The sequence below is a fragment of the Bombina bombina genome, chromosome 11 (assembly GCF_027579735.1).
Source record: "Bombina bombina isolate aBomBom1 chromosome 11, aBomBom1.pri, whole genome shotgun sequence".
Classification (NCBI taxonomy): Eukaryota; Metazoa; Chordata; class Amphibia; order Anura; family Bombinatoridae; genus Bombina; species Bombina bombina.
In genome coordinates, this window is record NC_069509.1 from 130,869,345 (window position 1) to 130,895,733 (window position 26,389).

The 26,389-nt window shown below is 39.3% G+C and overlaps 1 protein-coding gene across 1 annotated transcript in view; it reads right to left on the minus strand.

Annotated features, from left to right (window-relative positions):
• Positions 1-26,389, minus strand: part of NTN3 (netrin 3) — a 204,790-nt gene that overhangs the window by 28,349 nt on the left and 150,052 nt on the right. Inside the window, exons 4-5 of the mRNA XM_053695263.1 lie at positions 23,500-23,649; positions 23,149-23,202 (exon numbers count right to left, since the gene is read on the minus strand). Coding sequence (XP_053551238.1) covers positions 23,149-23,202; positions 23,500-23,649 — 204 coding nt within the window. The remainder of the gene's footprint in view (positions 1-23,148; positions 23,203-23,499; positions 23,650-26,389) is intronic.

The window sequence follows — 26,389 nt, forward strand, 5'->3', positions numbered from 1 at the left end:
ACCTCCATCTTGCAGTGTCCACACTAGCTGAACCTCATTTGTACTGTTGCCAATAGAATTTTATATTGTGGAATATATATAGATTCTGACATTTATAAACACTATAATTTGTTCATTAAGCCATTCCTGCTTTGTTGGGGCATATTGGGATTTTCCAAGCTTTAAAGGCTTTTTTGTTGTGCCTTATCAAGTGGAACCTGTTCTATGCAGCCATAAGTTAAAGGAAAAAAATGTACCTTTCATTATTCTGACAGAGCAGCAATTTTAAACAACTTTCCAATTTACTTCCATTAACAAAATGTGCACAGCCTTTTTATATTTACACTTCATGGGGCCTATTTATGAAAGGCCTGTCGGACATGATAAGACATTGCAGATCAGGTCCGACAGACCTCGCTGAAGGCGGAGAGCAATACGCTCTCCGCATTCAGCATTGCTCCAGCAGCTCTTGTGAACTGCTGGTGCAACACCGCTAGCAGGGGGTGTCAATCAACCCGATCGTATTCAATTGGGTTGAATTGCTGTCATCTCTGTCCACCTCCTTTAGAGCAGGCAGACAGGTTATGGAGCAGCGGTCTTTAGACCGCTGCTTCGTAACTGGTGTTTCTGGCGAGCTTGAAAGCTCGCCAGAAACACAGGCCCTCAAGCTCCATATGAAGGTTGATAAATAGGCCCCTTTGAGTCACCAGCTCCTACTGAGCATTTGCAAGAATTCACAGAATATACATGCATGCATTTGTGATTGGCTGATAGCTGTCACATGATACAGGAGGAGTGGAAAAAGACATAACTTTAAAATTTGTCAGAAGAATAATCTACTACAAGTCCAGACTAAGGGGCCGATTTATCAATGTGTATACGCTGTCAGCATTTATCATTGCACAAGCATTTCATGTGAAAAGCTTGTGCAATTCCGCCCATGCACATTTGCGGCCAATTGGCTGCTAGCAGAGGGTGTCAATCATCCCGATTGTATCTGATCGGGATGATTGCTGTTCACCGCCTCAGAGGTGGCAGATGAGTTAGGGAGCAGTGGTCTTAAGACCGCTGCTTCTTAACTTAAGTTTCCAGCGAGCCTGAAGGCTCGCACGGAAACAGCTGCATTCGCAGCTTCTTAAATCGGCCCCTAATTGCTATTGCATTGTCTTTTTATTGTGCATTTATTGATTATGCAAATCTACTGTATTTAATGGATCTTTAATTTGTAAGAATGTTGCAGTTAAATTCTAATTTTTGAGTTCCGATGTTGTGGGCATGTTTTTTTTTTAGTGAGATATTCATTTCATGAGTTGTATTAAATCGTCACCAATAAGTGTTTCTTCTAATAATTCTAGCAATTGTATAATGCTAAGACTTTACAAGAAGCTTATCAAAAAGTATGATTTGTATAGTTTAACATCTCATTCCATTTTAGAATGCATTTTATAATGTTGCTCTGTATTTTATCTAACTGCTCTACATACTAGATGGACATAGTTTAGAACATCTAATTAGTAAAATATGTAACAGAAATATTATAAAATTTATAATCAGGGCCGGATTTACATCTCAGGTGCCTGTAGGCACAAAAACCTGAAGCGCCCCCCCCACCCCCCCCACCCCCCCTAGAAAAAAGTGGAAAAAATGAGGACTTTTTTTTATTATTATTTAGGACAACTAAAAATAAATATTAGATGTAAAATTACATTTTCCCTTTTATGGAGATACACAAATACACACACCAATTGCAATATTTGTTGTAATGGAAGCTACACCAAAAATCAATATTCACTTGACTCAAATGGCCATACAATTTCTATTATGTATAACAAAAACAAATCATGTTAAACTTTTAATGCAAAATATTCTAAAGAAAACCCTATTTAAAGGGACATCAAATGTGACAGTTTGCTGGGCATTTTATTATTGCACTAGTGCTTGCAGAGAAGTGTGTTAGCCTCTTGCAAAAGAGTTAAACACATAGTCAATGTCAGTTCTGAGACAGCAATACACATCTGTGCAGACCCAGATGGGCTCATAGGACATGTTTATTGACAAGCCATTAGTGTATTGCTTTTCTGGAGATGACTTTGACTATGTGCTTAACATTTTGTTGGAGTCAAACACAGTTTTGTGTAAACAATAGCAATATTAAAACTAGCAGCATGCAAGCTCATCACCATCAACAACCTGTGCAGCCAGTGGAAGAAAATATAAAATGTAGGGAAAAAAATCTTGTAAACTCTGATATTTTTGGTACAAACACACACAGATGTTACATTTATTTTGTTCTGAAATATAAATATCATATGATGTTGCTCTTAAAGGAAAACATGGAATGTTGTAGATTATATGTAATCCAGGGGTCAACAAATGTGTTTAAAATTAGAATTTAGAAATTCAATGGGAGGGGTTTAGTTTTAATCTTTGCCCCTCTCTCCTTCATGGCTCCCTCAACTGCTGTAACATATTCCCAATGAAACACTCGACTTTGTAGGCACCTGGCAGCACAATTCTTACTAAAATAAATGCCCTCATAAAAAAAAAAAAAAAAAAAAAAAAAAAAAAATTTTTTTTTTTTTTTTTTTTTTTTTTATTATTGACAGGCAGGCGCCCCTCACTGCAAGGCGCCTGTAGGCACATGCCTACTGTGCCTAATGGGAAATCCGGCCCTGTTTATAATCTCAAAAGCTGATTTAGTACTTTATCTTACACTGGGGAACAGCCTTTGTTAAATTATAAAAATGCAGACAAATCAGCCAGTGTGTAAATTCAATGGTACCCTGTGAAAACCACACACTAGGTTTCAACTCAATGTCAATGTATATTTCTTACAATTGATCAATTATATGACACCCTTTAGGGGCCAGTGAAATATAGATGACAGTGATTGTACTCCCCTTGGATGCCAGTAACATGCATAGATAATTGATATAATACTTTTGATATAGCAGCAAATATGAAGCAGTGGTTATACCCCTAATTGGCTGCCAATTAACACATAGTGATTTTGCCTTTCCACACTTATCTGCCAGTAACACACATAAGAAAATTATCTAACCCCTTTGATCCAGTAAAGAATAGATAAGTGAATTCCTATTTAGCTGCCGTAACTCACACATAGCAATGTTGTAACCATTGTGTGCAAGCAACACACATACTTCAGATATTATACGCCATTTAGCTAACAGTAACACACATAACATAGAAAGCAATAGTTTGTAAACAAAAGATCAGTTTACAAACAAACTGATTAAAGGGATACTAAACAAATAAAATGTACTTTATGATTCAGATAGAGCATGCAATTTTAAGCAACTTTCCAATTTACTCCTAGAGGGATATTTATCAAGCCGTCAACCGCAAATACGCTGGAATTCCGCAGCGTAATTGTGGCGAGCCTGATTCGACCTATTTATCAAAGCCTACAGACCGGCAAAAGTTGAAATTTGTGACGTAACATACGATCCACCTGTCTCAATCCGACACAGATCGATGCTTACGTCATTACAGATGTTCTGAATACAAATTCGGCACTATCTGACAACTTTTGCAAGTTATCAAACTTCTAACAGGTATGCTCGCCACTATTCCGGTCCTGCATACCTGGTTTTCAATCCGCCACCCTGGAGGCTGCGGATGCCATAGGAATCAATGGGAGTCTGAAAGCAGCGAAAGCTTATGTTCAATGCTGCAAGATATCCCATTGATTTCTATGGTAGAATAAAAGTTACGTTTACACCTAACACTCTAACATGTACCCCAAGTCTAAACACCCCTAATCTGCCGCCCCAACATTGCAGCAACCTAAATAATGTTATTAACCCCTATCCCGCCGCTCCCGGACCCCACCGCCACTAAATAAATATATTAACCACTAGTCCGCCGCTCCCGGAGCCCACCGCAACTCTAATAAAGTTATTAACCCCTATCCCGCCGATCCCGGACCCTTCTGCAACTAAATAAATGTATTAACCCCTAAACCCCTGGCCTCCCACATCACTACCACTTACTAAACCTATTAACCCCTAAACCGCCAGCCCCCCACATCACCATAAACTAAATTAAGCTATTAACTCCTAAACCTAACAACCCGCTAACTTTACATTAAATATTAACTCATCCCTATCTTATAATAAATTTAAACTTACCTTTAGAATTAAAATAAACTATATTAAACTACTAATTAACCTACCCTAACTATCATACTAAAATGACATTAAACTACAAATTAAATTACTGTTGGGGGGGGGGTGTTTGTATTTTATGTTACAGGTAAAAGAGCTGATTTCTTTGGGGCAATGCCCCACAAAAGGCCCTTTTAAGGGCTATTGGCAGTTTAGTTTAGGCTAGGGTTTTTTTATTTTGGGGGGGGGGCTTTTTTATTTTGATAGGGCTATTAGATTAGGAGTAATTAGTTTAAATATTTGATAATTTATTTTTTATTTTGTGTAACAGTGTTTTTTATTTTGTGTAACTTAGTGTTTTTTATTTTGTGTAACTTAGTTGTTATTTTTTTGTAACTTAGTAATTCTTTATAGTAGATTTAAATAACTTGAGTAGGGTTAGGTTTTTAAATATGTAATATAGTTAATTTAATTTGTAGTTTAATGTAATTTTAGTATAATAGTTAGGGTAGGTTAATTATTAGTTTAATATAGTTTTAGTATAATAGTTAGAGTAGGTTAATTAATAGTTTAATATAGTTTAATGTAATTTTAGTATAATAGTTAGAGTAGGTTAATTAGTAGTTTAATATAGTTTATTTTAATTCTAAAGGTAAGTTTAAATTTATTATAAGATAGGTATGAGTTAATATTTAATATAAAGTTAGCAGGTTGCTAGGTTTAGGGGTTAATAGCTTAATTTAGTTTATGGCGATGTGGGCGGCTGACAGTTTAGGAGTTAATAGGTTTATTAAGTGGTAGGGATGTGGGAGGCCAGGGGTTTAGGGGTTAATACATTTATTTAGTTGCGGTGGGCTCCAGGAGTGGAGGGATAGGGGTTTATAACTTTATTAGAGTTGCGGTGGGCTCCGGGAGCAGAGCGATAGGGGTTAATAACTTTATTAGAGTTGTGGTGGGCTCCGGGAGCAGCGGGATGGGAGGTTAATAACTTTATTTAGTTGCGGTGGGCTCCGGGAGCAGCAGGATGGGGGTTAATAACTTTATTTAGTTGCGGTGGGCACCGGGAGCGGCGGGATAGGGGTTAAACATTTTAGTATAGTGGTGGTGTTTAGTGACAGGATATAATTAAAGTTGGGAAAAACCCGAATAGCAGCAAGATCGATGACTGTTAGTTAACAACAGTCCACTGCTCATCGCCCCATACTTGGTGCGCAGCTTTTTGACAGCTTTTTTTATAAATAAGGAGAGCATATTCAGGTCCGCAGGCGCGATGTTAGGTGAGCGTATTGGTGCCGGCGAATGCAGTTCGTTGACGGCTTGATAATTCGGACTCCTAGTATCAATTTTTCTTCATTCTCTTGCTATCTTTATTTAAAAAAGCAGGAATTTAAGCTAAGGAGCCGGCCCATTTTTGATTCGGCACCCTGGGCAGTGCTTGCTGATTGGTGGCTACATCTGTCACAGAGGTTCATCCAATCGGTAAAAACACAGGTTTGTCCAAGCATTTGCTCATGGGTCGTTTAATTATATCTGACTGCACTTTTTGAAATTAAATATTGTATGTATCTGAACACAGGAGAAAGTGTTCCATACTTGTAACAGTAGCAAAGATTTAGTACAAGCTTCATATAAGTACAGTATTTTCTTTTCATTTGTACAATTGCTAAACGTTTCTCAACAGTGAAAATAACTTCTGTTTTGTCCCCCATGTGAAAATGTTGGCCACCCCTTTTCTGACATATAACTAAATACAAATTCTTCTTGGAGACGGAAATCACCTGCTAGCACTGGGATGGAAAAGGGTAAACTACTGTCTTGAAAGAATGGAAAGAAGGATCAAAACTCAAACAACATCTTCACACTGAGGGTCTTCATATGAGATCTTTAAATTCCAGAAAGCATTACTTTGTGATTCTTTCTTCAAACCAAAGTTTCTTGCCAGAAATGTATTTTCCTGCTTTCCATTCTCTCAGATGCATGGCAGCATAAAGCAGTGAATTAACATGTTATGTACTTATTGATATAAAGAACCTTATATTTTCATGAATACAACTGAAAATGCAGAATATTCCTTGGCAAAAAAAGTGACAAAGGTGCCAATTTATGAAAGTGCAAGCGGACATGATACAATGTAGCGCATCATGTCCTCCGCACATCGATAAATGCCCATTGCACAAGCAGTTCTTGTGAACTGCTTGTGCAATGCCACCTCCTGCAGATTCGCGGCCAGTCGGACGCTAGCAGGGGTGTCAATCAGCCCGATTGTATAGGATTGTGCGGATTGCAGACCGCAATCTCAGAGCAGGTGGACAAGTTACGGCACAGTGGTCTTTAGACCGCTGCTTCATAACTGCTGTTTCCGCAGAGCCTGAAAGGGATAATTCGGCCCCAAAGTGTCAACCTAATGTGGTTTTAAGAGAAAAAGAATCTCCTTCATCTAGGGCAGAACATTATGATAGATTCTTATTCAGATTAATGGTGGCCATTCATCCAAGTCAACTCACTGTCTTGGAAGTGCTAAGGTACTTACATGGACCATGGCAGATATACGTTTCCAGTACCTGAGCATAGTCAAGAAAATCATGATTTGCCACTTGTGGGTCTTCTTTTCAAGGCAGCAGCATTGTAACAGTTCTTAAATATTTACATTCATAGTTGAACTCAATGAAGATGGGAACATAGGTGTTTCATTATAGTGACAATATTCCTTGTCAGCAACAAAGATAAAACTGGTTAAATTAGAATTTCTGGTATTATAGTTAAAGCATTAATTACAGCTGAAAGGTTACAATGAAAATGTTGCAATTTCAAATGAAAAAGAAGTTACTAATTAAATGTCATACATAAAATTAAATTTCCATTATCCAAATTCTTGTTAAAGATGCTTTATGAATGTTGCATGCTGGACCAAGGTGCATATAAATAATCATAACCACACCTCCAGAATATCGTGGAATGACCAGCCCCTGAAGACTCCGTACAGTCTACCCATTGAACTCAACCTCACCTTTACAACAAGGCTCTTGACAATCTCACGGGTGTCTGTGAATCAAGGCCAATGATGGTGATTTTCAGCAATATTATATCATATGCTAAGAAACACGAAGAAACAGAGTACCACAAGAGAAATCAGGATAGATCGAGAGTTTGTAGAGAGAATCCACGGCTTGTTTAGTCGAAACAAGTCAGCCTTTGTGACTACCAATCCAGGGATGATGTTGTGCTGTACAGTCTTTGGATACCAAATATGTTTTAATATGTTTTGAATTAAATAAAATGGATTTTATAATAAAGCAAGGTTCCGTGGATTCTCTCTACAAACTCTCTATCTACCCTGATGTCAAAGCCAGTATGGGAGATCCGGAATGACGTATATGGAGCCAGATTTTCAACTCGACCAATGAGAAAGGAGGTGTGTTTGCAGACGCTAATGGTAAACTCTCACACGGAGCTCGAGTAAGTTTGGTGACTTGAAGAGGGGATCAACACAAGGATGTCTTACCCGGTGATATACGGATGAAAGAGCACTCCCCCAGGACCGAGCACCAACTAAGCTACGAACTGTGAGTGATATCCACCGCATAGCGGTAAACCTTGTAAGGGACTATGAGCATATTGCAACATAGTGTACACCCCATGACCCGGGAGGGATCTGTGGTCTGAATGAGAGCGTGATAAAAAGCGGCACTGAATGTATAAACTGCACAGGGACAAAAAACTTTCTATTTTCTACCACAAGAAAAAAAAACGATTTGTTTTTCCTTGTCAAAAAAAGTGTTCCCCATAGACCTGCAAGAATTAGCTTCAGTCTATGTCTCATAAAATAAATTATACTTGGCAGATTATCTCAGCAGGAAGGGTTTTGGACAGGAACATTAACATAGCCATAATATCTCTCGGAGAAAGTCCAGTGACAAATATTGTTTGATTCTACTATTCCCTTAGTTCTGTGGGTTCGGCAAAGCAGAGGTGGTGGTAGGGATTATGCATAGGGCCTGAATATCCTGACTAGATGCTCATTGTGTCTTATGAATAGTACCAGAACAGATGATTATGAAGAGAAACCTTTATATTCTGTTAATAAAAGTGATTTAAAACAGCAACTTTTGTTTTAAATTTAGAAAGATTTTGTAATCGTTAGAGACAATGCAAAGAAAATAAATGTTTAGTTATTATGTATGAATATAAACAGTGTTGTTAACGCAATAAAAAAAAGAGAAATGCAATTTCCTAGCGCAATGGGTTGGTGAAGTTTTCTAGCCATATATTACAGTTCTTTAAAGTGTTAAATATCCCTTGGTATTGGCATCCAATGTTCCTGATGAATTTTATAATAAGTAAAAAAAAGTCTGTGATTTGAGGTACCCCAACATAAGGAGGCAGCGTAAAGGAAAACAAAATAACGAAGAATACTGTAAAGGATTATTTAGACAGCTAAGACTTGAACTAAGAAGGCCCAATGAGCTAAGAGTTTGTAGGAGGATGAGGTCAACTGTATCAAAAGTAGCTGGGAGGTCTAACAGGATATTTATGGAGATGTTGCCATTTTTTGGCAATGAGTAGATCGTTTGTGAAACACTGACAAAGACAAACCCAATTGACCCAGAGGACAGATACTTCTGGTTACAGTGGTTCATTGAGTAGCTTTCAGGCCCTTAGCACACAGAAGTGCAGAAAATGTCTAATTAACACATCACTAAGCACCATTAATGTTGTACCCAGAGATTGATTGGAGAACACCACCTGGCGCTGATTAACAATATCCCACTAGCGAAAACACATACAACCGCTTATATTTGGAGCTGCAGATAACCACGGCTGACTGTGCCTGACAATTGAGCTGATGTATTGCCAGTGTGGGAACAGTCAGGAGTTCATCTATCCCAATACTTAATTAGCGTGGGCCATTACATCTGTGAGCATAAAACCTGCTACTTTCTATTGCTGCTCACGTTCATAGTCAATACACTGCACAATGAGGAGCTACAATGTTGTGAAGGCTCATATATATTCTCTCTCATTGAATAGCAATCTTTACTCCAGAGTTACAATTGGAATTTGGAATAACACTTTGTATCCTTTTTATCTTAAAGGGACAGTCAAGTCAAAATTAAAGCGACAGTATACACCAGAATTTATATTGTTTTAAAAGATAGATAATCCCTTTATTACCCATTCCCTAGTTTTGCATAACCAACAAGGCTATATTAATATACTTTCTACCTCTGTAATTACCTTGTATCTAATCCTCTGCAGACGGTCCCCTTATAGCAGTGCTTTTGACACACTTGCATTTTAACCAATCAGTGCTGACTCCTAGGTAACTCCACGTGCGTGAGCACAATATCATCTATATGACACACATGAACTAACACCCCCTAGTGGTGAAAAACTGTCAAAATGCATTCAGATAAGAGGCGGCCGTCAAGGTCTAAGAATATCAAGAAAACAAAGCAAAATTGGTGATAAAAGTAAATTGGAAAGTTACTTAAAATTGCATACCCTGTTTGAATCATGAAAGTTTATTTTGGACTAGACTGTCCCTTTAAGCTTTCACAATTCAGACAGAGAGGCCCATTTATCAAGCTCCGTACACAAGTTATGGAGCAGCGGTCTAAAGACCGCTGCTCCATAACCCTGTCCGCCTGCTCTGATGAGGCGGACAGAAATCGGCATAATTCAACCCAATCGGTTTGATTGACACCTCCCTACTGGCGGCCCATTGGCCGCGAGTCTGCAGGGGGCGGCGTTGCACCAGCAGCTCTTGTGAGCTGCTGGTGCAATGCTGAATACTGCGATATTCAGCGATGTCTGTCGGACCTGATCCGCACTGTTGGATCAGGTCCGACAGACATTTGATAATTCGAACTCAGAGCATGCAATTTTAAACAACTTTTTCCATTATCTGTAATCAAATTTGTTTTGTTCTCTTTTGTTTTAAAAAAAAACCTAAGAATGCTACTAAGGGCTAGCTGGTGATTGGTGGCTGCACATCTATGTATCTTGTCATTGGCTTATCCAATATGTTCAGCTACCTCCCAGTAGTGCATTGCTGCTCCTTCAACAAAAGATGGAGCAAATTTGGCAAGAGAAGTCAATTGTTTTTTTCTTCTTATTGCATGCTGTATCTGAATCATGCAAGTTTAATTTTGACTTCACTGTCCCTTTAAAAAAATCTTTTTATTGCCCATCTGTATATTTTCAGATGCATAAAGGGTCATAAAGTAGTTAGATTAAAGCAGAAATTTAAAGGTCATTATTTCTTCAGCAAATAAATGTCCGTACCTTCCTGATAAAACATCTCTGATGCCCAGTTTAATGGGGGTGAAGCTATAGGGGCCGATTTATCGAGCTCCTTTAGGTTTGCCGGAAACAGAAGTTATGAAGACCGCTGCTCTATAACTTGTCCGCCTGCTCTGAAGCCACGGACAGAAATCAACCCGATCGAATACGATCGAATTGTTATTGACACCCCCTGTTAGCGGCCACGAATCTGCAGGGAGCGGCATTGCATCAGCAGTTCACAAGAACTGCAGGTGCAATGATAAATGCCGACAGCGTATGCTGTCAGCATTTATTGATGTGCGGTGGCCATGATACGCTACAATGTATCATGTCCACTCACACATTAATAAATGTACCCCTTAGTCACCTCCGCTGCATTCCACTTCTATCTAAAGCACTCTCCTTTGAATTACTCAGGCATTCTGCTAAATAACCCATCTCTGGTATGATAGTAATTATAGACCTCCCAACCATCCCAGATCCTGGGGGCCATCACAGGTTGGGAAGTCAGGCCCTCTTCCCACCTGCAGCATTTCAGCCAGTGAAAATCTCCCTTATTCAGGGATGGCCTCAACCCTGCCCAGTACACACCCTTTACCACTCACAACATGCCCCATCCATGCCCACAACACTTCTCAGCCCTACCCATGAACCGGCCGGAACACGCATCCCGCCAAAACAGCCAACACACAAAATTCTATCAGTCCACCCCCACAAGTTTGCTAACCTCCCAGATACTAAGCATCTAGGAAATTATGGAAGACATGTAATTAATGGGAGCATTTGGAGGGTGCTCAGAAACATCACATACCTTTTTCAAACATAGGGCCCCAATCTATTAAAGGGTGAATGGAAAAGATTCCCATCTTGGAAACCTGTCTTTGGGGCAAAGGGCAGCCACACTGTATGTCTGCTGCCCTGATGTATCATTGCGCAAGGACTTTTTTGTGCAACCCTGCCTCATGCATGACCAATTGTGCGAGAGCAGGGCCTGTCAATAGGCCTGAACTAATATGTTTGGGGTGTTTATCTTCGCTACCTCAGAGGTGGTGGAGAGGGTAAAAATCAGCAATCGGATGGCATCTGCTTCTTACATTGTGGAAAGCAGGCTCACAAGGGCTCAAAAGCAGGATCCATTACTTTGTATACTGAGCCCAAAGCGCTAATAGCGATATGGGAAGTGTATTACTTAAACCAATCACCTTTCTTTAAAGAAGTGCAAATTACTAACAATCCTGCTACCCTTCAAACTGAGATAATGATTTCTTGCTCTGACGCCAATTTTTGTAAAACATGCTTTTATCCCTTCATATTCTTATTTATTTATTTATTTATAAAATATTTTATTAATAACATATTTTACCAGGAAGGATACATTGAGCTTTCTTTCGTTTTCAAGTATGTCCTGGGTCCACAAAACATTGCATTGTTACAATAGGGTACAGTAAAATACAGAAACAATATTAATACATAATACATGCAAAATTTTACATAGAACAGGTAGGAAATATATAATCAACCATGACAGGTGCATTCTGTTTTGAGATATGCAAAGAGGGATCTCTTAAAGGATTTTAGGCTTGGGGAAGGTTTTAAAGTGTGCAGGAGGTCGTTCCATAATTGTGGTGCTCTGTGGGAAAAGGAGGATCGAGCTGCTTTCTTTTTGTATTGTGGCAAACTAAATAATGTGCTGGCACTGGATTGGAGGTTATAGGAGGTGGGAACAGCCGGGGAGAGCATTCTGCTGAGGTAGGGTGGGAGCTTCCCAGAAAAGCTCTTAAACACAAGGCTGGAAAGATGGAGGGTGCGTCTGGATTCCAGCGACAGCGAGTTTAGTTCTTTTAGCATGTCACAATGGTGGGTCCTGTAGTTACATTGTAGCACAAAGCGGCAGAACGAGTTATACAGTGTATTAAGTTTATTTAGGTGAGTTTGCGGTGCAGGTGCATATACTATATCCCCGTAATCCATGATAGGCATCAGCATTTGCAGTACAATCTTTTCCTTTACTGTAGGGCTTAGACAGGATTTGTTTCTGTACAGGGCACCTAGTTTTGGATAGAGTTTAGATGCAAGTTTTTATATGTGGAGTCCAAAAGATAGATTGGGGTCTAACAACATAACCAAGTATTTGAAAGAGTTTCTTAAAGGTTTCTATGATATCACTTCTTTACCTTCACTCTAGTTTAGTAGCCCTTCTTTGAACCATTCCTTTGTTATTTATATAATTCTGGAGAAACAATATCTAGAACAGAACGCAATATTCAAGATGATGCCTAACAGATCTATAAAATGGTCCTTTTTTTTCTGCTGCTAATTCCTTTTCCTATACAAACAAGTATCCTATTGGTTTTCCCTGCAGCACTACTGAATTCCAACCAATCCTAGTCAATTCCAACCAATGTTCTAGTTGTTTTCAAACCTCTTTGCACTTAGAAAACTCATCTTATACTTTGAATTTAAAGCCCTTTCTAAAGATATTTCATTAGAAAACACTTTTTCAACTTAACCCCCCGCCCCCCCCATTTTTTAAATCTTTTTTGAGACCTTTACTATCTTGAAAATGTTATGACTGTTTTCCCATGACACATCTAGACTGTTGGTTTAATTTCTCCTATTTTAATAACCACAATTTCTTCCTAGTTTCAACCAAAAAAAATGTAACTTGCGCCATCAAAGCTGTTAAACTATGAAACTTGCACACAAATAAAATATAAAAATCTGTATGTTCATAAATATTGCAATTAAAGTGGAGTGCTATATTTATTGCGCGCCCATAAACAGTCAAATTCTACCATTTAAGGGCGTGCGATAAATTACCAGCCGTTACAAGTAGCTGGTTGCGCTCCGAAATTAACCAGAGATCAGATCTCTGGTTAATTTTCCAAAAGTTACTCATTTGGCCCCAAAATAAAGTGTGTTTCAGTTTTTTTATTTTTAAAAATTTTTAGCAATTATTTTATTAATAAAAAAAATGCACAAAGCAGTTTTTAGGAGTTAAAGTTGGTGGGAGAAAAAAAACGTCACTAAAAAGTGCCTTTACATTGCAGTCTATGGTGACTGTGTGTTCCCTGCAAACATATATGTATATGACTATATACATATATATTTATGTATTAATATGTGTATATAAACATATAAACACATAAATATATATGTATAAAGTATATTCGTATACATATATATTTCAATTAGCTGATTTTACTTTTATTTCACCTTTTTTTTTAGGCAAAAATAAAATGTCACCATATTTTAATATGGATCTTTGATATGAATAATATAAACAATCTGAGTACAATGTTCCTTAAAATTGTTTGTTTGTGTAAAATGTAAGCATTATTACAGCATAGTGTCTCTTTTCTGTTTTATAAAAGATCAGCAAATTCTAGAAGGGCACAATTCACTGTTCTCTATAGCCTCTCAGATTTCATCAGTGAATTCTTATGTTATAACATTAATCTTATTCAATAAAGTTTACAATTTAGCAAGGTTGATGACGCCAGTAAAGCTGGAGAGGCTGGAGAGCACATTTAGTGAATCTGTAAAGTGGACACGTCAGTTTAATTTTTTATAGCAAAATATTGATGTATTAACTTCACTATTAAGCATGATGCTCTTTAGAGTATTGATGAGTTGCAGAACATTAAAGGTGCACTGTATTGTATTTTTTTTCTCTCATTTTTTTGTTCTCAGAGATACATTTTATCTGCTGGAGTGTATCAAATCATTTAGCTCCATTACCTTTATTTTGTCATTTGATATAGCTGTTTTTGATTGGTGAACCACCACCTTTGCTGAAAAATATGAAAACTGTATATATATATATAAAAACATGAAAATAAGAGGCAGCAGCAGAAATCCATGTCAATGAGGGTGCAGAGATAGATAGTGACATTTAAATTTTGTATTGCCCTCTGAGTACAGTCCTTTGTCTATTATAGGGAGATAAAAAGGAGGTCCTTGTTTATAGCAAAATAAATTAGATACGGAAGTCTGCTCTTCCTGCAGGCTCAGCCTATTCAAATGGACATGTTCATGAGAAAACGGGGATGTGGTTTCAATAAAAACAACTTAAACCTAAAGGGGCCGATTTATCAATGTGGGGCAGACATCATGTCTGCCCCACATTGATAAATGTTGACAGCGTACGCTGTCAGGATTTATCATTGCACAAGCATTTCTTGTGAAATGCTTGTGCAATGCCACTCCCTGCACATTCGCGGCCAATCGGCTGCTAGCAGGGAGTGTCAATCATCCCGATCGTATCTGATCGGGATGATTGCTGTCCGCCACCTCAAAGGTGGCGGACGATGTTAAGGAGAAATCGTCCCGAAAGGATCAATTTCACATATAGTCCATACTCTGCGACTGCTAAAACAAGTCGTTGGAAACACATTCAGGGAAAAACGATTTTACAGTACAGTTCCTTTAAGGATTACATATGGTTTATTAAACTGCTTTAAAATCATATCACATTCACTACAAAGTGACTGCTAGTACCCACATACACTCACTACTGCTATAGAGAGCAGCACTTCCGTGCACTTCCTTTTAAGTCTTTACTAACTTTGCAACTGGTCACAGTGTATGAGGCACCTTGTAAAAAGGTTGTGCTTTTCTTTTAGGGGTTAACAGGATCATTATTTCCGGCGGCAGATCTAGTTTCAGAAAATTAGGGGAGAACCTTGCAAAAAATGTCAGTACAAACAGTGCCGAACAGACCTCCGCCCTGCCTGTAAGACATATAGAGGGAACTGGATATTGTAAAAGGCTTCTTTTTAAATTGTGACTGCATTTTGTATTACTGAATCATTTTCTATCATTTCTCAGGCATTTGTATTTACTGACTGCTCTTCTAAAAATTAAAGTTTGTTTTTATATAGTTATTCATAAACACAGAAGGTATTAGAGAAATTACTGAGATTTTTCTCTGTGTACTATACATAAGAAATCTGGAACACTTCTTATATGTAAGAGTGCTGACAGTTTGCACTGCTCTGTGTACCACACTTATAAGATCATAGGGGCCAAATTTATGAAGGTCTGAATGGCCCCTGATGCCCTTGTTTCTGTGCGAGCCTTCAGGCTTGCGGGAAACAGCAGTTATGAAGCAGTGGTCTTAAGACCGCTGCTCCATAACTGGTCCGCTGCCTCTGAGGTTGCGATCTACAGTCCGCCCGATCGTGTATGATCGGGTTGATTGACACCCCTTGCTAGCGGCCGATTGGCCGCGAATCTGCAGGGGGCGGATTTACACAAGCAGTTCACAAGAACTGCTTGTCCAATGATAAATGCCAACAGCGTATGCAGATCCTGTCGGACAGACCGATGATAAATCGGCCCCATAGACTGTGTACGCCATGTGTAAAACTGCTGCCCTATAGTTCTCCAGAAATGGGCCGGCTCCTAAGCATAAGTCTCTGCTCTTCAACAAAAGATATCATGAGAACAAATTTTGCTCCAAAATTGTTAATAGAAGTAAATACGTTTTTATAATTGCATGCTCTATCTGAATCATGAAAGAAAAACGTTAGGTTTCATGTTACTTTAAAACACTAATAGATCGCTGGAAGTATACATGTGCTTGTTTTGTATACATGAGTGTCTGGCATGGAGGGTGGCATTTGCCCGGCCATGTTTGAACACATTAGAGTGCGTGTAATTATGTGAAAAAGCTGTGCTTGTGTATTAGAATACTGATCCTATACACATAGGATAAATGGGGGAGTATACACTTATATATAAATGTCAGTTGCGTGCAAGTGTATTAGAGAGCTTCCTGTGAGTTCAGGGAACCACAGTACGTCTGGTTGTCTATACAGCACTGATAGTAAAGATGTACCAGAGGAATGGCTACATGCACGGGTATTAAAATGCCATCTGTGCACAAGTGTATTAGAGTACAAGCTATATACACAGGCAGGACGGCTAGGGTTACCAGTCAGTCAGTATTTTACCATCTTAAAAAGAATTCTCTTTTTAAAGACAGATCAATTTTGGGTCAATAGCTACTTCCTAAGGTAGACAATTTCTTCTTACATAATTATATTAATTAGCATAACCAATATTAGTGCAAAACCATAAACTGTGTATAAGAGCTCTGGCTGTGTGCTATTTATAAGGACTATGGCTTTTTGCTGTGTATAAGAGCTCTGGCTGTTTGCTGTGTATAAGAGTTCTGGCTGTTGCTGTGTATAAGAGCTTTGCCTGTTTGCTGTGTATAAGAGCTCTGGCTGTTGCTGTGTATAAGAGCTCTGCCTGTTTGCTGTGTATAAGAGCTCTGGCTGTTGCTGTGTATAAGAGCTCTGGCTGTTGCTGTGTATAAGAGCTCTGCCTGTGTACTGTGTATTAAAGCTCTGGCTGTGTGATATTTATAAGGACTATGGCTTTTTGCTGTGTATAAGAGCTCTGGCTGTTGCTGTGTATAAGAGCTCTGCCTGTTTGCTGTGTATAAGAGCTCTGGCTGTTGCTGTGTATAAGAGCTCTGCCTGTTTGCTGTGTATAAGAGCTCTGGCTGTTGCTGTGTATAAGAGCTCTGGCTGTTGCTGTGTATAAGAGCTCTGGCTTTTGTTGTGTATAAGAGCTCTGCCTGTGTACTGTGTATTAAAGCTCTGGCTGTGTGCTATTTATAAGGACTATGGCTTTTTGCTGTGTATAAGAGCTCTGGCTGTGTGCTATTTATAAGGACTATGGCTTTTTGCTGTGTATAAGAGCTCTGGCTGTTGCTGTGTATAAGAGCTCTGCCTGTTTGCTGTGTATAAGAGCTCTGGCTGTTGCTGTGTATAAGAGCTCTGCCTGTTTGCTGTGTATAAGAGCTCTGGCTGTTGCTGTGTATAAGAGCTCTGCCTGTTTGCTGTGTATAAGAGCTCTGGCTGTTGCTGTGTATAAGAGCTCTGCCTGTTTGCTGTGTATAAGAGCTCTGGCTGTTGCTGTGTATAAGAGCTCTGGCTGTTGCTGTGTATAAGAGTTCTGTCTGTTTGCTCTGTATAAGAGCTCTGGCTGTTGCTGTGTATAAGAGCTCTGGCTTTTGCTGTGTATAAGAGCTCTGCCTGTGTACTGTGTATTAAAGCTCTGGCTGTGTGCTATTTATAAGGACTATGGCTTTTTGCTGTGTATAAGAGCTCTGGCTGTGTGCTATTTATAAGGACTATGGCTTTTTGCTGTGTATAAGAGCTCTGCCTGTTTGCTGTGTATAAGAGTTCTGGCTGTTTGCTGTGTATAAGAGCTCTGCCTGTTTGCTGTGTATAAGAGCTCTGCCTGTTTGCTGTGTATAAGAGCTCTGGCTGTTTGCTGTGTATAAGAGCTCTGGTTGTGTACTGTGTATTAAAGCTCTGGTTGTGTGCTGTGTATTAAAGCTCTGGTTGTTTGCTGTGTATAAGAGCTCTGGTTGTGTACTGTGTATTAAAGCTCTGGCTGTTTGCTGTGTATAAGAGCTCTGCCTGTTTGCTATTTATAAGAGTTCTGGCTGTTTGCTCTGTATAAGAGCTCTGCCTGTTTGCTGTGTATAAGAGCTCTGGCTGTTTGCTGTGTATAAGAGCTCTGGCTGTGTACAGTGTATTAAAGCTCTGGCTGTGTGCTATTTATAACAGCGCTTGCTGTTTGCTGTGTATATGAGTTCTGCCTGTTTGCTGTGTTTAAGACAGTTTGACTGTGTACTGTGTATAAGAACTCTGACCATGTGTTGTTATAAGAAGCTCTGGCTGTTTACTTTGTATAAGACCTGTGGCTGTGTGTTATTATAAGAGGGTTTGGCTGTGTACTGTGTATAAGACCTCTGGTTGTGTGTCGTTATAAGAAGGTTTGGCTGTGTACTGTGTATAAGACATCTGCCTGTGTGTTGTTATAAGAAGCTCTGGCTGTGTACTTTGTATAAGACCTGTGGCTGTGTGTTATTATAAGAGGGTTTGGCTGTTTACTGTGTATAAGACCCCTGGCTGTGTGGTGTTATAGGAAGGTTTGGCTGTGTACTGTGTATAAGAACTCTGGCTGTGTGTTGTTATAAGAAGCTCTGGCTGTGTACTTTGTATAAGACCTGTGGCTGTGTGTTATTATAAGAGGGTTTGGCTGTGTACTGTGTATAAGACCCCTGGCTGTGTGGTGTTATAGGAAGGTTTGGCTGTGTACTGTGTATAAGAACTCTGGCTGTGTGTTGTTATAAGAAGCTCTGGCTGTGTACTTTGTATAAGACCTGTGGCTGTGTGTTATTATAAGAGGGTTTGGCTGTGTACTGTGTATAAGACCCCTGGCTGTGTGGTGTTATAGGAAGGTTTGGCTGTGTACTGTGTATAAGAACTCTGGCTGTGTGTTGTTATAAGAAGCTCTGGCTGTGTACTTTGTATAAGACCTGTGGCTGTGTGTTATTATAAGAGGGTTTGGCTGTGTACTGTGTATAAGACCCCTGGCTGTGTGGTGTTATAAGAAGGTTTGGCTGTGTACTTCGTATAAGACCTCTGGCCATGTGCTGTTATAAGAAGCTCTGGCTGTGTACTTCGTATAAGACCTGTGGCTGTGTGTTGTTATAAGAAGGTTTGGCTGTGTACTGTGTATAAGAACTCTGGCCATGTGCTGTTATAAGAAGCTCTGGCTGTGTACTTCGTATAAGACCTGTGGCTGTGTGTTGTTATAAGAAGGTTTGGCTGTGTACTGTGTATAAGAACACTGGCTGTGTGTTGCTATAAGAAGGTTTGGCTGTGTACTGTGTATAAGAACTCTGGCCATGTGCTGTTATAAGAAGCTCTGGCTGTGTACTTTGTATAAGAACTCTGGCTGTGTACTGTGTATAAGAACTCTGACTGTGCAGATGTACAGGAGCAGTTACTACCAAGAAAAATTAGTAAAACAAAAACCTGAGCTAAGGGGGGATATTTCCAGACCACAGGAATGTTCTGTTTGAGAGTCCTGATCAGCCGCCCCCTTTCATCATAGAGCAGCCGTTCTGAGTACTCCAGCTTCCAACCACAGGTGGGCAGCGCCCACAGCAATGTTCCCCAAAGACCAATACTTTTAACCTTTTATCTTCCAATGGAACAGTTCAAAGCATCAATAAAATGCCAGGTCTATCCCTGTATGCAGAAATTAGTTTAGTGTTGTGCCGCAAGCTGGCACTTCTACCCAAACATGGATCCAGATTCTAAACATTAATACAGATGTATGTTTAATATATAATACTGTCTGATGTGCCTAGAAAGGTGACAGATATATATAGTGTCTGACATTTGGATGTGTTGATACCATATATGACTGATGTCTAACAATTTGCTGCCAAAGGAACTCCCAAAGCAGTGAATGGATTTATAATCTTTTTCAGTGGCAATTCCCTGAGAGAGAACAAATTGTGCTATGGAAACAGAAAACCTTTCCTTTTTGCTGACCTGACACCACCTTTTTGTTCTCCTCAGTCACCCTGAGTGCCCCTCTCTACCTCATTGTTCATCTCATTCTGTGTCTTTGAAAATTCCTGCCACTCCTTTGTCATCCTGAATGGCAACTCTTATTCAGGTGACACCATGACCAGCCCCTATCTCCTTTTATCCTTTGCAGAATTTTTTCAGTAAGCTCTTTCATTAAAGGGACACTCAAGTCAAAATTAAACTTGAGAATTTTTCATATTTACTCCCATCATCAAATTTTGCACAGTCTTTTTATAGACACACCTTTTGAGGCACTAGTTCCTGCCGAGAATGTGCACAAGCTTACAGGCTATACAGGGAGTGCAGAATTATTAGGCAAGTTATATTTTTGAGGATTAATTTTATTATTGAACAACAACCATGTTCTCAATGAACCCAAAAAACTCATTAATATCAAAGCTGAATAGTTTTGGAAGTAGTTTTTAGTTTGTTTTTAGTTATAGCTATTTTAGGGGGATATCTGTGTGTGCAGGTGACTATTACTGTGCATAATTATTAGGCAACTTAACAAAAAACAAATATATACCCATTTCAATTATTTATTTTTACCAGTGAAACCAATATAACATCTCAACATTCACAAATATACATTTCTGACATTCAAAAACAAAACAAAAACAAATCAGTGACCAATATAGCCACCTTTCTTTGCAAGGACACTCAAAAGCCTGCCATCCATGGATTCTGTCAGTGTTTTGATCTGTTCACCATCAACATTGCGTGCAGCAGCAACCACAGCCTCCCAGACACTGTTCAGAGAGGTGTACTGTTTTCCCTCCTTGTAAATCTCACATTTGATGATGGACCACAGGTTCTCAATGGGGTTCAGATCAGGTGAACAAGGAGGCCATGTCATTAGATTTTCTTCTTTTATACCCTTTCTTGCCAGCCACGCTGTGGAGTACTTGGACGCGTGTGATGGAGCATTGTCCTGCATGAAAATCATGTTTTTCTTGAAGGATGCAGACTTCTTCCTGTACCACTGCTTGAAGAAGGTGTCTTCCAGAAACTGGCAGTAGGACTGGGAGTTGAGCTTGACTCCATCCTCAATCCGAAAAGGCCCCACAAGCTCATCTTTGATGATACCAGCCCAAACCAGTACTCCACCTCCACCTTGCTGGCGTCTGAGTCGGACTGGAGCTCTCTGCCCTTTACCAATCCAGCCACGGGCCCATCCATCTGGCCCATCAAGACTCACTCTCATTTCATCAGTCCATAAAACCTTAGAAAAATCAGTCTTGAGATATTTCTTGGCCCAGTCTTGACGTTTCAGCTTGTGTGTCTTGTTCAGTGGTGGTCGTCTTTCAGCCTTTCTTACCTTGGCCATGTCTCTGAGTATTGCACACCTTGTGCTTTTGGGCACTCCAGTGATGTTGCAGCTCATAAATATGGCCAAACTGGTGGCAAGTGGCATCTTGGCAGCTGCACGCTTGACTTTTCTCAGTTCATGGGCAGTTATTTTGCGCCTTGGTTTTTCCACACGCTTCTTGCGACCCTGTTGACTATTTTGAATGAAACGCTTGATTGTTCGATGATCACGCTTAATAAGCTTTGCAATTTTAAGAGTGCTGCATCCCTCTGCAAGATATCTCACTATTTTTGACTTTTCTGAGCCTGTCAAATCCTTCTTTTGACCCATTTTGCCAAAGGAAAGGAAGTTGCCTAATAATTATGCACATCTGATATAGGGTGTTGATGTCATTAGACCACACCCCTTCTCATTACAGAGATGCACATCACCTAATATGCTTAATTGGTAGTAGGCTTTCGAGCCTATACAGCTTGGAGTAAGACAACATGCATAAAGAGGATGATGTGGTCAAAATACTCATTTGCCTAATAATTCTGCACTCCCTGTACGTATACTCGCCTATGATTGGCTTATGTCTGCCACATGATACTGGGGACTGGCAAATAAGAGAAAACATACTTTTGCCAGAAAAAAAAAAATCTGCTTTCATGAAATTTAGAGTAAGTGTAATTGCATTGTCTTTTTATTATAAACTTGTTAATTGTGCAATTCGACTGTATTTATTGGTTCTTTAATCTATTACTCCCCTATACTATTATTTCACTATTTTCACTAATTCCTCTACAAATCCACACACTCATTTAACACACTGAGGCCTATGAGGCCCATTTATCAAGCTCTGTATAGAGTTTGTGGGCCCGTGTTTCTGGCAAGTCTTCAGAATCGCCAGAAACAGCCGTTATGAAGCAGCGGTCTAAAGACCGCTGCACCATAACCCTGTCCGCCTACTCTGAGCAGGCAGACAGGAATCGCCACAATTCAACCCGATCGAGTACGATCAGGTTGATTGAAACCTCCCTGCTGGCGGCCCATTGGCCACGAGTCTGCAGGGGGCGGCGTTGCACCAGCAGTTCCTGTGAGCTGCTGGTGCAATGCTAAATACGGAGAGCGTATTGCTCTCCGCATTCAGCGAGGTCTTGCGGACCAGATCCGCACTGTCGGATCAGATCCGCAAGACCTTTGATACATAGGCCTTGGTGAATGCGGAGAGCAATAAGCTCTCCGTATTCAGCATTGCACCAGTAGCTCACAAGAGCTGCTGGTGCAACACCGCCCCCTGCAGACTCACGGCCGGCAGGAAGGTGTCAATCAACCCGATCATACTCGATTGGGTTGAATTGTGGCGATTCCCAGGGTTATGGAGCAGCGGTCTTTGGAAACACGGGCCCACAAGCTCCATACTGAGCTTGATAAATGGGCCTCATAGTCAGGTTTTATCGCTCATTATCTGGACCTATCATGTGCCACCTCATTAGTTCACTGTTTTGAGTTTACTCACCACTTCTGCCACCCTGTGCCCATAACCCACTCCTCTTGTCAATCATATCACTAATGCCCCTGTCTGCGTCACTCTAGCTGTTCACCACGATCATTTGTTTTCATACTATTTCACCTATTAACGTGCTAGTGTCCATTTCTAATGGTTCTCTATCATTTGTTATATCCCCTTCTGCTATATATACCAGTTTCACCACCACCCTTATTATCCTAAAGTCTGTATATGCTCACCTCTAACTTGATTTAAGCTTTAGAAAAGAGGCTAGCCTCCATTAACCCCTTAGTTGCCAGTTCTACGACCCCCTGCAGCCTGGCATATATTCTGGACTTCAGCCTGGAAAACTTCTCTTGAAACAGCTTGTCTCAGAAAGCAAGGCAATTTTTTTTCAGTGTTTTGATGTACACTTTAAACATTTGGCATTTCTTATCTATAACATCCCCCCCACATTCAATGAATTGGCTGTAGTGGTAATTTTATTTACTTTTGGGTTGCTTTCTAGAAGGTCCCACCCCTTTTCCTGCAGATGGTAAAACTTACCAGCTGGCTCCTCTGTGCTTGTGAGAGATGGGGTAGGGACCACAGCTGGGATTTCTGGAAAGAAAAGTGGGGAAATTAGAGAGTGTTTTAATTAAAATACTACAATGGTAACTTACCGCTGATACAAAAGAGCAAGATAGAGCTTTGAAAATAGCGTGGATGAAAAGATTCAGACATCATTTTGGAAGGATTTTGGGGAAAAGATTTTTTGAGGGGTACATTGAATGACACAGTTGCATTATAAAGGGAGAAAAGAACTGTAGAAGAAACATATTCACAGAGATTAGAGTTTATATAATTAATGTGATATTAAAACATGATATTAGAGAAGATAATAAAAAGAGTACTTACTTATACAAGGAGCAATTGGTGAACGACTCTGCTGGTACCCTTTTGCACAACGGTTACATGTCAGACCTGTCACACCATCTTTACAGGGGCATTGACCTGTAGTCTGGTTGCAGGTCTTACCCGCTGCTCCCACAGGATGGCAGTCACATGCTGAAAGAAAAACAGAGCGCTTAAGACTTTCGTCCTCTCACATCTGGTAGACATACCACCAACACAAAAGCTTATGAAAAAGACACCTGCACACTTGTATTAAAGGGATACTGAGACCAATTTATTTTCTTTCATGATTCAGATAGAGCATGCCATTTTAAACAACTTTCTAATTTACTCCTATTATCATTTTTTTTTGTTCTATTGTTATCTTTATTTGAAAAAGCAGGAATGTAAGCATAGGAGCCGGCCCATTTTTGATTCAGCACCCTGGATAGCGCTTGCTGATTGGTTCAGTAACCCTTTAATTTCTGATGCAATAAGACAGTTTAGCTAGACAATTACATGAGAATTCTAGAAATTAAAAAATGTCATTTGGGTCTAAAAGTAAGGTACTTGATTTTATATGAACCTCCAGTTGGTTGGTCCACCTGGGCTATTTCATATTGCTAATGGAAGACTTACTAGTAAGAATAACCACTGTGTAGATAAATATGGGGTGACTTCTATGAGTAGCCAAAGTTTGTCCAGTGGTTTGGCAGCTAGCAAAACCATTCAAGCTACTGGGCAATTCTTTACCCAAGCGCCACTAACTGGTACCACATTAAAGAGAGTGGTTCATGATCTATGCCCAAATTACCATGATTTATGAGCTTGGCAGGTTAAAACTAACAGTCAGTGCCAAACCCCTGGAAAGCTGCATCCGCAAATTATTTAACAGCCAAAATGTTCACAGCAACTGGAAGTGGCTGGAAAGCACTTTTGTATGATTAATACTAAATATTGACTGGTTGTCGACCTTGAACCATTTAATGGAAAAACTCATTGAATAGTACTATTAGTGTATGCACAGACATTAATTATTTTTTTCATTCTAGTAGTACAACAAGTTAGTACTATGAAGGACTATAGTGTGCCTAGGATGGAAACGGATGGAAACAGTAACAGAAATTATCAAAACTACCGATAATTGGAAAATGTATTTCCGGTGAACTGATGCTAAATTTGTAAGACAGAAAAGCCAGAGTGAAAAGTGACTAAGACCAGGGATGACAAGCTGGGTCACATGCAGCACTCTGTAATATATTGGTGCACCCTTGGAAAAAAAGTAGAACTAAGAGTGTAGTTTTTGTGGCTCCACGAGAAAACAGAAGAAAGAATGTGTGCTTTGAGGACTCCTGGTGGGTGGGTAAACAAGGTGGCCACAACTCAAAAAAGCCCCCTGGAAAGGAGAACAGAAGACAGACACTTTTAGAACTTGTGTTTTCATATGTGTGTTTAATAGTGATACATTTATAGGCTGCCCCTAAGGCTTCTAAAATATGACGTGTGCCCCTCTATGTGTTAGGAATTTGGTCATCAGTAACTAAGACCATTATCTTATAGCAAAAAAAATATATAATTGGGAAGATCTATATTTGGACTTGTTTACTAACTACATCAAGAAATCATCATCCATAGTTTTTTAAATTAAGTAATATTGCAGAAAAGCTTGTGCCCACACAAATTAAAGGAAGTGGTATTAAAGGACCACTAAAATCAAAATTAAACTTTCATGATTCAGAGAGAGCGCACAATTTTAAACAATATTACAATTCACATCCATTATCTATATATGCACAATCTTTTTATATGCACACTTTCTGAGGCACCCGCTCCTACTGAGCATGTGCAAGATTTACAGAATATACTTATATGCATTTTGCGATTGGATGATGGCTGTCACATGATGCAGTGAGAAGAAAAACAAAACTCAGTTTGAAATTTGTCAGAAAAAAAACATTTATTGGTTATGCTGTTTTGTTGTGTTTAGCGGTCATATAACAAACCTATTTGTTTTCTATTCACTTAATGTGAAGTAGAGATATATGTGATTGGCAAAGCCCAGCACACTTTATAGTCTGCCAACTTCCTTACATGAGCCATTAGTCTGTTCAGTTAGTAGATTGCGGTTCCTGCGTCTTTATCTAAGTGTGTGTTTGCCACTTTTTAGGGAAGCTTAGCTTAACCACCTATAATTTAGTAATAATAATATCATTGTTCTTTCAACCCTTAAACAGATTCTAACCATGGTTAAAGAAAAAAATGCTCCCGGCCACGGAATAATACAGCTTAAATACACACAGGAAGATAAATAGAGCAATATTTTGAGCTATTATCTAAAATAATTAGCTGCAGTTTATTTAAAGAGACTTTAAAATCATTTTATATATTAATATTGTTTAAAGGGACACTGAACCCAAATTTTTTCTTTTGTGATTCAAATAGAGCATGCAATTTTAAGCAACTTTCTAATTTACTCCTATTATCAAATTGTCTTCATTCTCTTGGTATCTTTATTTGAAAAGCAAGAATGTCAATTTAGATGCCGGCCCATTTTTGGTGAACAACCTGGGTTGTCCTTGCTGATTGGACAGCACCAATAAACAAGTGCCAAATATTGGCTGGCTCCTTAGCTTAGATGCCTTCTTTTTCAAATAAAGATAGCAAGAGAACGAAAAAAAATTGATAATAGGAATAAATTAGAAAGTTGCTTAAAATTGCATGCTCTATCTGAATCACGAAATATTTTTTTTGGGTTCAGTGTCCCTTTAACACAAATTAAAGGGATATGAAACACAACATTTTCTTTGTGATTCAGACAGAGGATACGATTTTAAAAAAAGTTTCCAATTTACTTCTGTTATCCAATTAGCTTCATTCTCATAGTATTCTTTGCTGAAGAGATACCTATGTAGGT